Below are 13,331 nucleotides of genomic sequence, written 5' to 3'. Positions count from 1 at the left end.
GAGTAAAAGCACAACAAATGACACTACACCCCATCACATCCAGCCAAATAAACCTTCCTTAAAGGTATATCACTCATTTCATGTTTAAGTAAGAATCAAAGCATCTATTTTTCCTGTTAGCACCCCATGGTGACTTGGCTTGTTTATTACGACTGAATAGCCTAATTACACTCTCATTATATTGCATTTCCTCAGTCATACCATGACCAGCTGTAACTGCCTCTCCACGTGGGCAGTCATTCATTGTCACCACAGCGGCCATCCAGAACCTTAAAGCTCTAAAAGGATAACAAACATTATCCAGAGTCAGAGCGATATACAGGGAATGTGAAAATGTGTGGCACCCCACCTGTAAACACTGTAAGAGAGGAAATTACTTCTGCACAGATGTCTAACTTCTGATTTGGTGTTTCTATGAAGTTGGTTGTGATGAAAAGATTAGGTCCACCCTGCAAGACAAAAATTGAGATAATATCTGTCTAAAACAGTTATTGTAATTTATTTTAATATCTAACTGCTAGACCTGTGAAACCATCCAGAGATTAAATAAAAATGATAAGATAGACAAGACAAGTTTGAATAACATTTCACAAGAAACTACATCATTGCCATACGTCTGGACTCACATGAGGTGGAATTACATAGTCCTCTGGTCCCCACAAACGGAATCCTGTGTCGCTGGAATTGATTGATACAACTCCCTTCACTTTGGGTGACTACAGAGCTCTGTATGGACTCCTCTACTGCTTGATAGCTCTTATTCGTTATAAAAACCCACCTAGGCAAAAGATAAAAGTGGACAAATGTATAAATCAAACGAGAAAGAGTACACCATATCACCAAGAAAGATCACTACCTATTACCAAGAAAGGAAGTGATTCATCGGTTAACAGTTAGTCCGTTCAAAGTCAACAGGTAAGTCTATAGCGGATATGTGCTTACCCGACGTATCCGATGATACACAGGCTGAATAACTCTATATAAAATGCCAACTTTTATATTTTCCGCAATTACATACTTTTCAGTTTTTATAATCAAACGCAGTGTGAAAGATTTTCTTCAACGTTGACATCCCCATGATCGGGCGATGGGACTGCATCCAGACACGTTCTGAAGCCAGTTTGAGATTTGACATTCGCTTGACTTTCGATTTGAACACAACAAGACGGTTTTATTCAGGCATGCGGTTGTATATGTAGTTATATTTCGGTTGTGGCTTCAACAAACTCACCATGCAGCTGAAATAGGTCCTCCTGACAGAAGTCAACAAATGGGAATATTTTTCGGTTTGTTCAGATATGCATATAATAGTTGCTACTCTTATTTAACCCGTCTAACTCCAACTATCTGACCAACCAGCTATGGAGCAGTAGGCCTATAATTCCTTTAACTGAAGACTTGGCAGTATGATAATGTAATGGATATAGCTACTGGAAAGCTCTTGGCAAGATCTCTAGGCATGAATGTAGCGTAAAGAATATTGACATCATGGTCCTCCTAACCTTCCTTGTGATGAGCCTGCTATACTGTATGTCTCATGCACGGAAGACAACATATTTTCATTCATGGCTACACTTCAACCATAACCATTTGGTTTGTAGTTGGTAAAGACATGCAAGTCTAATGCCACACCACTCGCTGTACTGTCGATCCCTGTCTGTATTTGTGGAAGAAAAACATATGTTTTAATTGCTGCATATTTGTAGACACTTTAGACACATTCTGAGCTTGTGTGAATTCCATGTCCTCCACAATTTCATCAAGTCTTCCTGCAGGATCATAAAAGAAAATACTCTTCTTCCCAACAGAAAGCAATATATTCCACAACAGTAAACATAATCTGATCACCTCCCGGCATTGGATTTTGGTTCTCCGTTGTCTTTTGTTTTGTTATAACCCCTAGACTGACTTTGCATGACATTTTGGGTTACTCCTCATTAATACTGATACGCACCACACTTTTGCGTTCTTTATTCTTAAAATATAATCTTTATCATTTAATACATTTCCTTTAAATCTGCGTGGCCTCCCCTTCATGTTCATGCATAGAGTCGTGCTTGTTTGTTAGCAGGATTATGCTAAAACTACCTGGCTGATTTTCATGAAACTTGGTGGAGGAGTTGAAATGGGCCAAGAAAGAACTCTTTAAATTCTCAAGAGGATCTGGTTCAGTTGATCCAGGATTTATTTTGTCACTCTCTGTAACATTGTGAGATAGGGCATTTGACCTTGGTGGAGGTCTGCACTTTCCTATTGCCCTTATAGTTATTATTATTCAGTGCTATTGAGTGTGAAAATCTGTGAGATTTAGTGAGATCTGTGTTTAATGGCACGTACATGAGACGTGAGACTTGTTGAAAATCTGAGTCTCACGGATAAAACACAAAACTTGACAAAAGGTTTGAAGTTGTAATGCTACCACAACTTCCCTTCACACCGTATTACATAACACCTAGCTGTGCGCACTGTGTGTACTGTGCCCTACTAGAAAACGTGATGCAAAGGTGCCCGACAACGAACTTCCTTTCACAACAAGGGGCTTTAAGTGAAGGATGGCCTTGGACACGTAGTGAAGTTCACAAGGTCTGTGAACCTGTCTCCTGTGAGGAGGCCAGGAGAGGTTTTAGAAGGTTTAAGGCGCTGTTAGGTTTGTCTGCTATAGTTGCACCATTTAGTTGGCAGCATTAGGCCCTTTAGATAGAGAAAGTGAGAATAAGCAACAGGAAACATTGGCATACAAACTATTTGGCTTTTCATAGATGAATGCACTAAGCAGCACTTATCCAAGACTGGCCACAACTGTGTCTTTCACTTTTAATTCCAACGTTAACAGCTTAATAACACAATTTTCATTAATTTTTTTCTAAAATAAAGAATGTGAAAAAAAAAACATCAGGCATAATGTGCGGCCCATTTTGCGGTTGCCCAACTGCTTTCTGTCTCTTTGGCTTTATTATGGAGTATTGTCGTGACTGATTTGTAGGTTTGTGATTAAGTAAACACTCTTCTTTTCAGATCTGGATAAAACTCTTTGTTCTTGGTCGTTCAGGGAAAAAATCTTTATTTTGCTAGTAAAATACCAACAGCATAAACCTGAGCAAGTCTCGAGACAATACTGATTTTACTTGTCACATTAAATCACACAATACTTGATGGAGATAATTTCCAAGCACTGTTAATGACTTAAGAATATAATAATCAAGTGCCTTGTATTATTAATTACCTTATATGAATCATGTACTTATGTAAGCCAGGAACATGGTTTTTCTGTTTGTGTGTGTGTAACTTAGATTATTAGGTGGCCACTTAGTCTGCATACATACAAGAGCATGTTTAGACCAGAAGTGATAAGAAGGGTCGAACTGTGCTTCTTCCGACCTTGGTGCAAAACTTCTAGCCTGACGATGTCATACTCATAATTCTAGTCAGAATATGAGTCTGATACCACTCCATTGGGCTGTGATTATGGGGCGTGTTTCAACCGAACGAGGAGAAAAAATGCCTCTTCGCTCAATTGGTTACCTACAACCAATCAGAACAATGTAGTATGTGACCAGGGCCAGCTGATAAATTAAACTTTTACCGGATCCGTAGGAAGGAAGGCAAAAACATCTTTTCGATTGACAAATGCCTTGATCGCGTTTCTTTGTTCCTCTTTCAAAATGAATGCACTGTCAATGTCTAAATGTACTCGAATCTATACATTTCAGCTCTCCAGCAGCAGCCATGTTTGTTGTAAACGAATTCAAACCAAGCGCCTTTTTGTGACGTGGTTGGTTACGTTACTGTTGATCATCTGTCCGTCGTATAAAGCCCGCCTTGACAATTTGATTGGTACGGCAATGTCTGTCCGCAGATAATTTCTCCTCAATGGAGTAATGCCAGACCGAACTTCCCAACCAAAAAAATTGTGGGCGGGGCTAAGTTCGGTATCCAGGCTACAAAACTTCCATCCTTGCCTCAGATGTCAGAAATCCACCACGTGGTTATCCCTGCTGAACGCTCAACTTCTGTCTATATAAACCTTTTGCGATGTGTTTATCATTGCTTCACTTTCAGCCTTGTGCTGGGAGTGAGCCCGATTGCAATTGTTGTTTGTCTAATAAATATACTTATATGGAGTCCTGAGGTAACTAGGGTGAATTTTCACCTATCATATTTGGGGACTCGGGGACTCCAACAACCTCATCGACTCTCCAAACTGGGCTAATCATCAGGACCTAAACCGTACGGAGGAGTACAAGACTGTTTTTCTAAAGACCTCCAACTTGAATGGAAGGAGGCCAGGGCCTGCCAGCGTGGAGAGCCGAGAGTGAAGGAATTGAATTAGACTATAGGGGGTGGACTCCGAGCTGTTTGTGAGTATATTGTTTGTTTGTCATTTGTTGTGCGTGCACGCTTATATAGTTTTTCTTGGGGTTGAGACTATCTTTATGCTTTTTACCCAAGCATTTTATTTATTTTATCTGGCACTATTTTTACTATTTCTCTGTAAAAACTGTTTTAAGGGTACCATGGCACTGTCGGAAACCATATTGTGGCTTCAATATATCACATGTTATTCTCAGAGATATTTCCCTAACGAATGTTCTAGTCCCCTGGGCGCAGTCACCTTCCTTAAGCTTGTAAAGGAGAGCTAGTGTCTCTCCCGAAGCCCCGAAGCACGTTCGGTGGAAGAAGACGAGAAGGCCTCTGAAGGAAGGGTATAGAAGGAAGGGTGGCCTCTGGGCGGGGAAAAATAGCTAGGGAAAATATTTAACAGGGTAAGGCGGAATCTATGAAGCAGCATTATGGTTCCGACTGAGCTAAAGACCAGGCAGAAGGTTTTATTACTTTCATTCCTTTTATCATGATTTTAGTAATCCAAGAAGCCTATCGGAACATCAAGTTCTGATACGATGTTGACCATTATTTTACTCCATGTATTGCTCTTGCTGCTTGCTTTTATTGATTTTATGTAAAGCACTTTGAACTGCAACAACCATCTGACACACACACATGCAAAAGACCCGGTTTCATTGGAAAACCACAAAGCAGACAAGGCCACTAACCAGGCCGGACTGCAACAACCATCTGACACACACACATGCAAAAGACCTGGTTTCATTGGAAAACCACAAAGCAGACAAGGCCACTAACCAGGCCGGACTGCAACAACCATCTGACACACACACATGCAAAAGACCCGGTTTCATTGGGAAACCAAAAAGCAGACAAGGCCACAAACCAGGCTGTACTACAACAATCATCTGACACGTACACAATTGAAGAATTAGATCTCACAATACTAAAGGATATGCTGTAATATTGAGCCATGGTGAAAACATGCCTCAATAAATGGGGATAGTAAGCATATATTTTTACTTCTTATTTATATTTCATGAGAAAGATGTTTAATCATTCATTATTGATTTTATTAAGTTAAATCCCAACGAAAGAAAGAAATATTGTCTAGCCATAGACAATCACAGTTCATACAATCCCCAGTCAGCAGGACTGGTAGAAAAGAATGAACCAAACTATTAAAAGCAATTTGAGAATCTTAGAGTAAAATTAGTGAAATTAAGCATGCTGTTATCACTGTTTGGAATTATGTATGGAAGAATCTACACTGCCTAAACTCTCAAACCATTTGCTGAAACAGACAAAGAGATTGAATATACATTTGCAAAATATATGGCAAAAATGTGAATGAACAAAATGCTCTCAGAACTCTGCTTCACAGGAACCTGTGAGGCTGAAACCAAGGTTGGGTCAGGAGATTGGGTCCTAATCAACAGCCTCAAAAGAAAACACTGCCATTCGCCCAAGTGGGACAGACCATACTAAGTGCTACTGTCAACATCTACCACAGTCAAAATAGCGGAGAGAGCCACCTGGATACATCTAACACATTGTAAACGAGTAAGCCTTCCTTAGAAAGACACAGAGAATAAGAGCTGTTTTCCTCTACAGTTTTCCAAGGCCGGCCCACTGTGACAGGAAGTCCAACCTACACAGGGGGGGGTTTAGAGACCCCTCGTCTCAAACGTTGGTGAAGAAAACAACACTGTCCAGTGGGGAAGAAGAGCCTAGTGCAGGGGTACTCAATTAGAAACCCAAAAGGTCCACTCGCCAAATTTCCATTCAGTCTAGGGTCCGGAACAGTGACGGTCAAAATCCAAAAACATAACTCCAACAAAAGCGTTCGAACTATGCACAAAAGATGATGTGGCCTTATTTGTGTGAAAGGTGACACTTTTTTGTGGTTTAAACTTGGGCACAAAAGGTGTGAAGGCCAGGCAGAGGCACTGATGTAAGTCTTCATTAGTGAGTGTGCTCCTGTATTTGTTTTTCACCATATTCATATGAGGTATGCTATGCACGCTCTTGTTGTGTGGCTGATCTGTCTATTACACTGCATGTTGCTTGGTATGATTGCAGATGGTTTATTTTTCTGCCCCTTACCTCAGAGTTCTGCGGGTGTTTTTGTTCGAAGTGTGCATGCTTTGTTTCATAGTGACGTTTCACCTTACAACTTTTGACAAGGGCAACCGTCTCCTTGCAGATTAAACACATCGGTTTTGTGCTCCCCACAGGCAGCACAAATACATACTTGTCAGTCCACTCTGTCTTAAATTAGCGATTTTTGGAATCAACTTTTCTTTTTTTGTCGGGTTTAAAGCACGCCATGATTTTCGTTTGCTGAGAAAAAGATACCGTTCACAAATCTATCTGCCCGCGTTGTTGCCATTGACACACACAACCTGCGTGACCCACAGAGCTCGCAGCCAACATTGAGTGAATGAGTTGTCATAGTGATGTTGTTATTACAGCTCCTGATTGGACCTCTGGATCGGAGACGGAAGATAGAAACCACATTGAGTAGGAAAAAAATATACAGCGCGAAATCATGCACCAATGAAAACTCGCTTGGATCATGATTTAATTAGAATGTTGATTTTGGCTTCGGTCCAAATTTGATTGCGTCTGGGTCCGGATCCGGACCGCGGTCCGCCTATTGAGTACCCCTGGCCTAGTGGATACTGGGAGGGCGGGGCGGTCCTATCTCTGTGAAGTCATGGGGAGTTACAAGAAAATGAAACAATGTGTGAAACTTTTGATAATAACTGCACTACTCTATATTTTGGTACTGTTAACATATTGATCACTTTCCACAAAGAGACTGTTTACATTTTCCTGCCCAGTAATATTCAACAGCCGACAGAATGCAGAATGCCTGATGGGGAACAGGGCCTTCAAGGACACAGCAAAGAGGCCTTGTTTGAATGTTATCTGAAGCCTAGGCAAGCTAATGTGTACACACACACAGTTGACACCCACTATGTTGGCCTACAAATGCAAAGTATTCAAATGTGTGATGAGAAATATGACAACATTTTAAGTGATTGACTTATGATGATATGGAGTGATGCTCAGTAATTTTCTCTGTTCCGGAAATCCATGTGATGAAGCTCAGAGTGATGATTTTGAGGTTATCCATTGAAATTGATAATTGACGAAAGATGATTTGTGATTTTGATTATGATTGTAATTTTGAATTATCCATTGAAACGGATAAAAGGAGGGACTGATGGAGATAGTTTCCAAGCACTGTTAATGACTTAAGAATATAATAATCAAGTGCCTTGTATTATTAATTACCTTATATGAATCATGTACTTATGTAAGCAGGAACATGGCTTTTCTGTGTGCGTGTGTGTAACTTAGATTATTAGGTGCCACTTAGTCTGCATACATACAAGAGCATGTTTAGACCAGAAGTGATAAGAAGGGTCGAACTGTGCTTCTTCCGACCTTGTGCAAAACTTCCATCCTTGCCTCGGATGTCAGAAATCCACCACGTGGTTATCCCTGCTGAACGCTCAACTTCTGTCTATATAAACCTTGTGCGATGTGTTTATCATTGCTTCACTTTCAGCCTTGTGCTGGGAGTGAGCCTGATTGCAATTGTTGTTTGTCTAATAAATATACTTATATGCAGCTCCGGAGTCCTGAGGTAACTAGGGTGAATTTTCACCTATCATACTGATTTTACTTGTCACACTAAATCACTTGTCACACTAAATCACACAATACTGATTTTACTCCACTAAATCTTCCTTGTCCCTTCCCTAATTGTTGATTTTCTTCATATACAGATTATTGAGTTTTCATTCCCATGTTTTCCACCACAGTATCACATTGCAGCTGAAATACAAAATCCTTGAAAAGCGTCAAGCAGCCATGTTGCATTGACGCCTGTTAATCAGGCTGAAGCCTCCGCGTCCTTTGAGGAGTTTGCCTGTAGCTTCAGACTAGTGAGTTGTTGCAGCTCACGTGAATCTTCCTCCTGAGCTTCATCTCGTGTACAGGTATCATTCCTAAGAAAAGCACAGGATATTTTCTTTCTTTCTGATATGCTCACTAATTCAATTGCACTCCATTGACATACAACACAGCTGCAACAAGTACAGGTCAATGTCAGTAATGTGATTATATAAGGGAAAGGTTATTTGTACCGCTCAGCATTTGACTATTTCTATCCCTTGTTAGAAAATGACAAAAATGAAATGACACTTTCCACAGTCCAGAGTTCTATCCTGCCTGATTTTAATCTCTTAACCCTGGAATGTTCACAGCATTATGTTGCCTATGTTAACACACATACACACGTGACAGTGACACATTGGGCTTAGCAAAGGAAGTATATTCTGTTCTTCTGTATGATTATGGTTTGAAAGCTCTGAGAAAATTAGGACAGTACCTGGAGGGGTCAGGCTTTATAGACTCAAACTTTCTTTCTTTGTAGTATGCTCTGTTTTTCATGATGTAAAGCAAAACCAAGTCACAGAGGAAACTCCCCTAGAGAAAATAAGTGATGGGCATCTGTTAGTATCATTGTTAGGCATAATCACAGTATCCACACTAAGTACAAAGAGCATTTTGAGGGCTAAACCGTGAGGGTAGTGTCCAAAACTGTAACTGCTGGTACTACTGACCTCTACTGGTTATTCAACCACATTACATCTGGCATCCTGAAAATGTCAACAGTGACGTCATGATTTCATACTTACAGCACCCAGTAGAGCAAGTCCTGATCCAATGTTAATTAAGGTGGGGATGATACTGAACTTCCCTGCCTATGGAAACAAGTGCACCAGTGTAATCAATTCAGATCAGTGTTCCCTGCTTTACAACAGAAAAACAACAAGCATTTTTGTCTTACCTTTCCATGAACCATGATGTCGAAACGAATTCCATACACCTTATATAAAGTCCTGTAGGACTGTTCAGCAGCATTCTTGTAATAGCGGGCATATCTGGAGATGTAATCAGCGCTAATGTTAATATCTACAATGTGCATGACACAAGGTGATGTCAGTTCTGCTGAGTGAACAAACACTGCTAACAGTCTGAATGCCCTGAGTCAGGCAGGAGGCTCTACCTGAAATTGTAGCCTGAAGTGACAGAGCTGATGGAGGTGTCCAGACGGGTGAAGCTGTATTTGGGATGGCACTGGGACGAACCAGTGTCCAGATTGCAGTTCCAGTTGATCAGGATCCCAATCGCTGCACCCTGAGAGGACACACAACTGTCTTGGTTAGTGGCACAGAAAAGAGCTGCTCTGTTGTTGTGTCTGGATACCAGACCGAACTTAGCCCCGCCCACAACATTTGAAGTCGGGAAGTTCGGTCTGGTGTCGCTCCATTAGGGAGAAATTATCTGCGAACAGAAATGGTCTGACCAATCAAATTGTCAAGGCGGGCTTTATACGATGATGGACAGATGATCAACAGTAACGTAAACAACCACGTCACAAAAAGGCGCTTGGTTTGAATTCGTTTTCAACAAACATGGCTGCCGCTAGAGAGCTAAAATGTATAGATTCGAGTCCATTTAGACATTGACAGTGCATTCATTTTGAAAGAGGAACAGAGAAACGCGATCAAGGCATTTGTCAATCGAAAAGATGTTTTTGCCTTCCTTCCTACGGGATCCGGTAAAAGTTTAATTTATCAGCTGGCCCTGGTCACATACTACGTTGTTCTGATTGGTTGTAGATAACCAATTGAGCGAAGAGGCATTTTTTCTCCTGGTTCGGTTGAAACACGCCCCATAATCACAGCCCAATGGAGTGGTATCAGACTCATATTCTGACAGTGGTGGAATGTAACGAAGTATTTTTACTTCGTTACTGTACTTAAGTAATTTTTTACGTATCTGTACTTTACTTAAGTAAAAATAATAGTGCATACTTTTTACTTTTACTCCATTACATTTTTTAGCTATTATCTATACTTTTACTCCGCTATATTTCTACAATATGGGTTGTTACTCGTTACATATTATGAAACAGTTTCGCCAAACAGTTGCCTACACAAAACTATGGATTGCGTTGCTGTTTTGGAAGTTTAAACCAATCAGGTGGCTCTATCAACTCCAATGATATCAGAGTGCGCGTCTGGCAGCAGCACTAGCGGTAGCTTTGCCTGTTATACCTGAACATTCAACAGACAGCCTGACTAACTGCCTATTCAACATGGATCCAGAGTCGGCCATGAACTGAGCCCTCTGATATGAGCCACTGTCGCTACACGATGGTAGTCCTTTGGGGGATCGTAGTCCCTCACGATGCGCATGCGTCATTTTGCGACACTGTCGACAGCGAAGCCACGCGCGCATGCGTCACAACGACAGATCCGTTTTCAATCATGGAGAAAAGCGACGAAAGCCAGTTTTTTGAAAACATGACCATTTATTTAAAAACAAAGACGATGTCACAGTGGACAAAACAGATGAGGTGGAGGATCAAAAAGTCTCTCCCCAGTTTCGTTTCATATGTTGACGTAGAGCCTTATGCTGTTAGCCGTTTACAACATAATTAAATATAACATTAAATATACCCACATTATGCGTTAAGACAAGCCCCATATGTTGACGTTTAAACCGTTTACAACATTATTAAATATTACGTTAAATAAACCTACATTATGCGTTAAGACAAGCCAGATATGTTGATGTTGAGCCTTATGTCGTAAACCGTTTGTGTCTGAGCATGCGCAATGTGAGGGACTATGATCCCCCAAAGGACTACCATCGTGTAGCGACAGCCACCCTTGGCTCTATTTAAAAGATATGTTCGAGTTCAAAGGACCCAAGAATGACGAGTTTTCAATGCGTTTCCTGTCTCCCTCAAAAAAAGGAGTTGCTAGCCTTCAATAATTCGCCCTCAAATTTAAAGTAGCATATCGAGGTAAGCTGAGTGATTTCTTTGCTAAGTTAATGTCCCTGACTTGAATATTGATATATGTATTAAATTCGTTTACTGACATGATATTATAATGGTATCTAGCGAAATGCATGTTGACATACAGCAATAGCATCAAAAAACATGATTGTATCTTCATTATATATTAAACGTAGTGGTAAGATAAAGCTGGTAGGTTAGCTATGTCAAGCTAGCGTGCCTTGTTCTGTCCAGTTTTACAATTACATTAGTTTTTCATGTTCCGTTTCCCTTTTTTACACGTTTACAATTAAATAAAAGATGTAAAGATATCACATGGTGTCTTTATTGGTTTGGCTTAATGGTATTAACTTTGCAAATAATCCCAGGTAGATAACTTGTCATCCGCATAATTGTAAGATAGAGTGTGAACCGTATTACAGACGGTAGGCACAATAAGTACACCAACCTTTCCCATTAACAAATGTTGTTTCCTTATAATTATTACTAGTAGTGACATCTGTAGAGGCATTTATTACCAGTAGCTATTTCTTTATCAAAATGGCACAGCCTAGACATTGAGAGACAACCCATTGCATGAGTACTTTTACTTTTAATATTTAAAGTAAATGTAAAAGTAAATACTTTTTACTTTTACTTAAGTAGGATTGTTGATGTAGTACTTTTACTTTTACTTTTATTTTCCTGGGTACTTGTACTTTTACTTAAGTACTAAACTTCAGTACTTCTTCCACCACTGTATTCTGACTAGAATTATGAGTATGACATCGTCAGGCTAGGAGGTAAGCAGTTTAAAAGACAAACTGCTGCGCAGTGGGACTGAGTGGGAATATTCACCATCAACAACAGACCGGTTTACCAATGTAAAATGTCATGTAATAATGTTGTCTTCATGTTTTTGTGGAGATGGTTATCTGATTTAAATCACTGACCTCACAAATTTCATATAATGTTTCAAAGTAATGTGTAATTAATACTATGAGGGAACAATGTTACATAAAACCAATTTGCAACAAGAACAATGCCATCAGGGTTATCAACAGGGTTGAAACAAACGACCAAAATTCTAAACTCTACCAAGTGACAAAAGGTAAACACAGTTTTTTGATCAGTATCTGCCCTTGTGTTGTTTTCATCATTCAGCTATCTGCTTTAACGGCAAAGTTGTCAAGCTTTTTCCCCTTAACTTTGTCATTATCATAACATAACATACAATGGGACCTAGTTTGAGGCCGGTGGAAACAGCAGTGCATGCGCACTTTTGCACAAAAAAGGACATTCTTCAAAGAGAGCGGTAAAGGTGTGGTCAAAGGCTCTAAATGGGCAGAGCCTGGCAAGTTAATTGTGAAAGGTTTGATTAAAATCGACCAGTAGCATTGTTGAACAAACGCTTTAAACTGAACGCGTCAGTCGAGATTACAATGTAAGAAGATGGCAATATGGCCATGGGTTCCGGACAGTGTTTGCCAGAAGCGCTTTTACAAGAAACGCTTTTACAAGGAACATACTGCATGTGTGTAATTTGACCGCTGCAAAAAATGACAGAATTAGCATGGACAGATTATGAAATCAAGGGACGCTGGGCATCAAAGCCTCCTTGGCCCTTTAACTCCTGGGTACATGCAGCCAACCTCCAACCACCCTGTGCTTACATGACTTATTTAATACCTGTAAATTGCCTTCATGAGTCACACCACATCAACATATGATGCAATAAGCTATATAAATATTTTTGAATTGCCAACAAATAGCATGTTAATGGTAGTGATGCAAGCGTGTCAAATTTGGTTAATTTTCAACCTTTACGTCAGCAGTGGCTAGTTAAGCCACGACTCCCCAAATCAGTTGTATTGAGCTAGGGTCAGTGGCGTTTCTACATTAGAGGCACGTGGGGCACTGCTCCACCAGATCCAGATGGCGCTGTTGTGCAGAAAGCTCATTACAACTGTGCTTTGTGGCAAAATATATCTTATTTGATTTAATATGCAAAGTAGCATGAATGTGTGTGTGAATAAACTTGACTCACAAGCATTATAGTCCTGTTTTGGAATAATTTGATTTGTGTGTGTTTCTGTCTGTGTGCTTGCTCTGTGAAATGCTG

General features: G+C 40.2%; 1 protein-coding gene and 1 long non-coding RNA gene across 2 annotated transcripts; both read right to left on the bottom strand.

Annotated features, from left to right (window-relative positions):
- Positions 1-240: 240 nt before the first annotated feature.
- Positions 241-712, bottom strand: LOC122131124. Its single transcript, XR_006152020.1, has 3 exons — positions 627-712; positions 378-449; positions 241-278 (listed from the first exon to the last, which is right to left on the bottom strand). It is a non-coding gene; the product is annotated as an uncharacterized LOC122131124 (long non-coding RNA).
- Positions 713-8,076: 7,364 nt separating this feature from the next.
- On the bottom strand, positions 8,077-9,558 carry LOC122131123 (P2X purinoceptor 5-like; the record flags this gene model as incomplete). The annotated part of the gene is made up of 5 exons (XM_042706044.1): positions 8,077-8,363; positions 8,747-8,844; positions 9,057-9,122; positions 9,209-9,302; positions 9,428-9,558. Coding segments are annotated over 5 exons (504 nt in total), but the record flags the coding sequence as incomplete, so codon positions are not given.
- Positions 9,559-13,331: the final 3,773 nt, after the last annotated feature.

Source organism: Clupea harengus, unplaced genomic scaffold, assembly GCF_900700415.2.
Source record: "Clupea harengus unplaced genomic scaffold, Ch_v2.0.2, whole genome shotgun sequence".
NCBI lineage: Eukaryota > Metazoa > Chordata > Actinopteri > Clupeiformes > Clupeidae > Clupea > Clupea harengus.
Note: the sequence above shows the minus strand (reverse complement) of the source record. Positions and strands in the feature narration are given on the sequence as shown.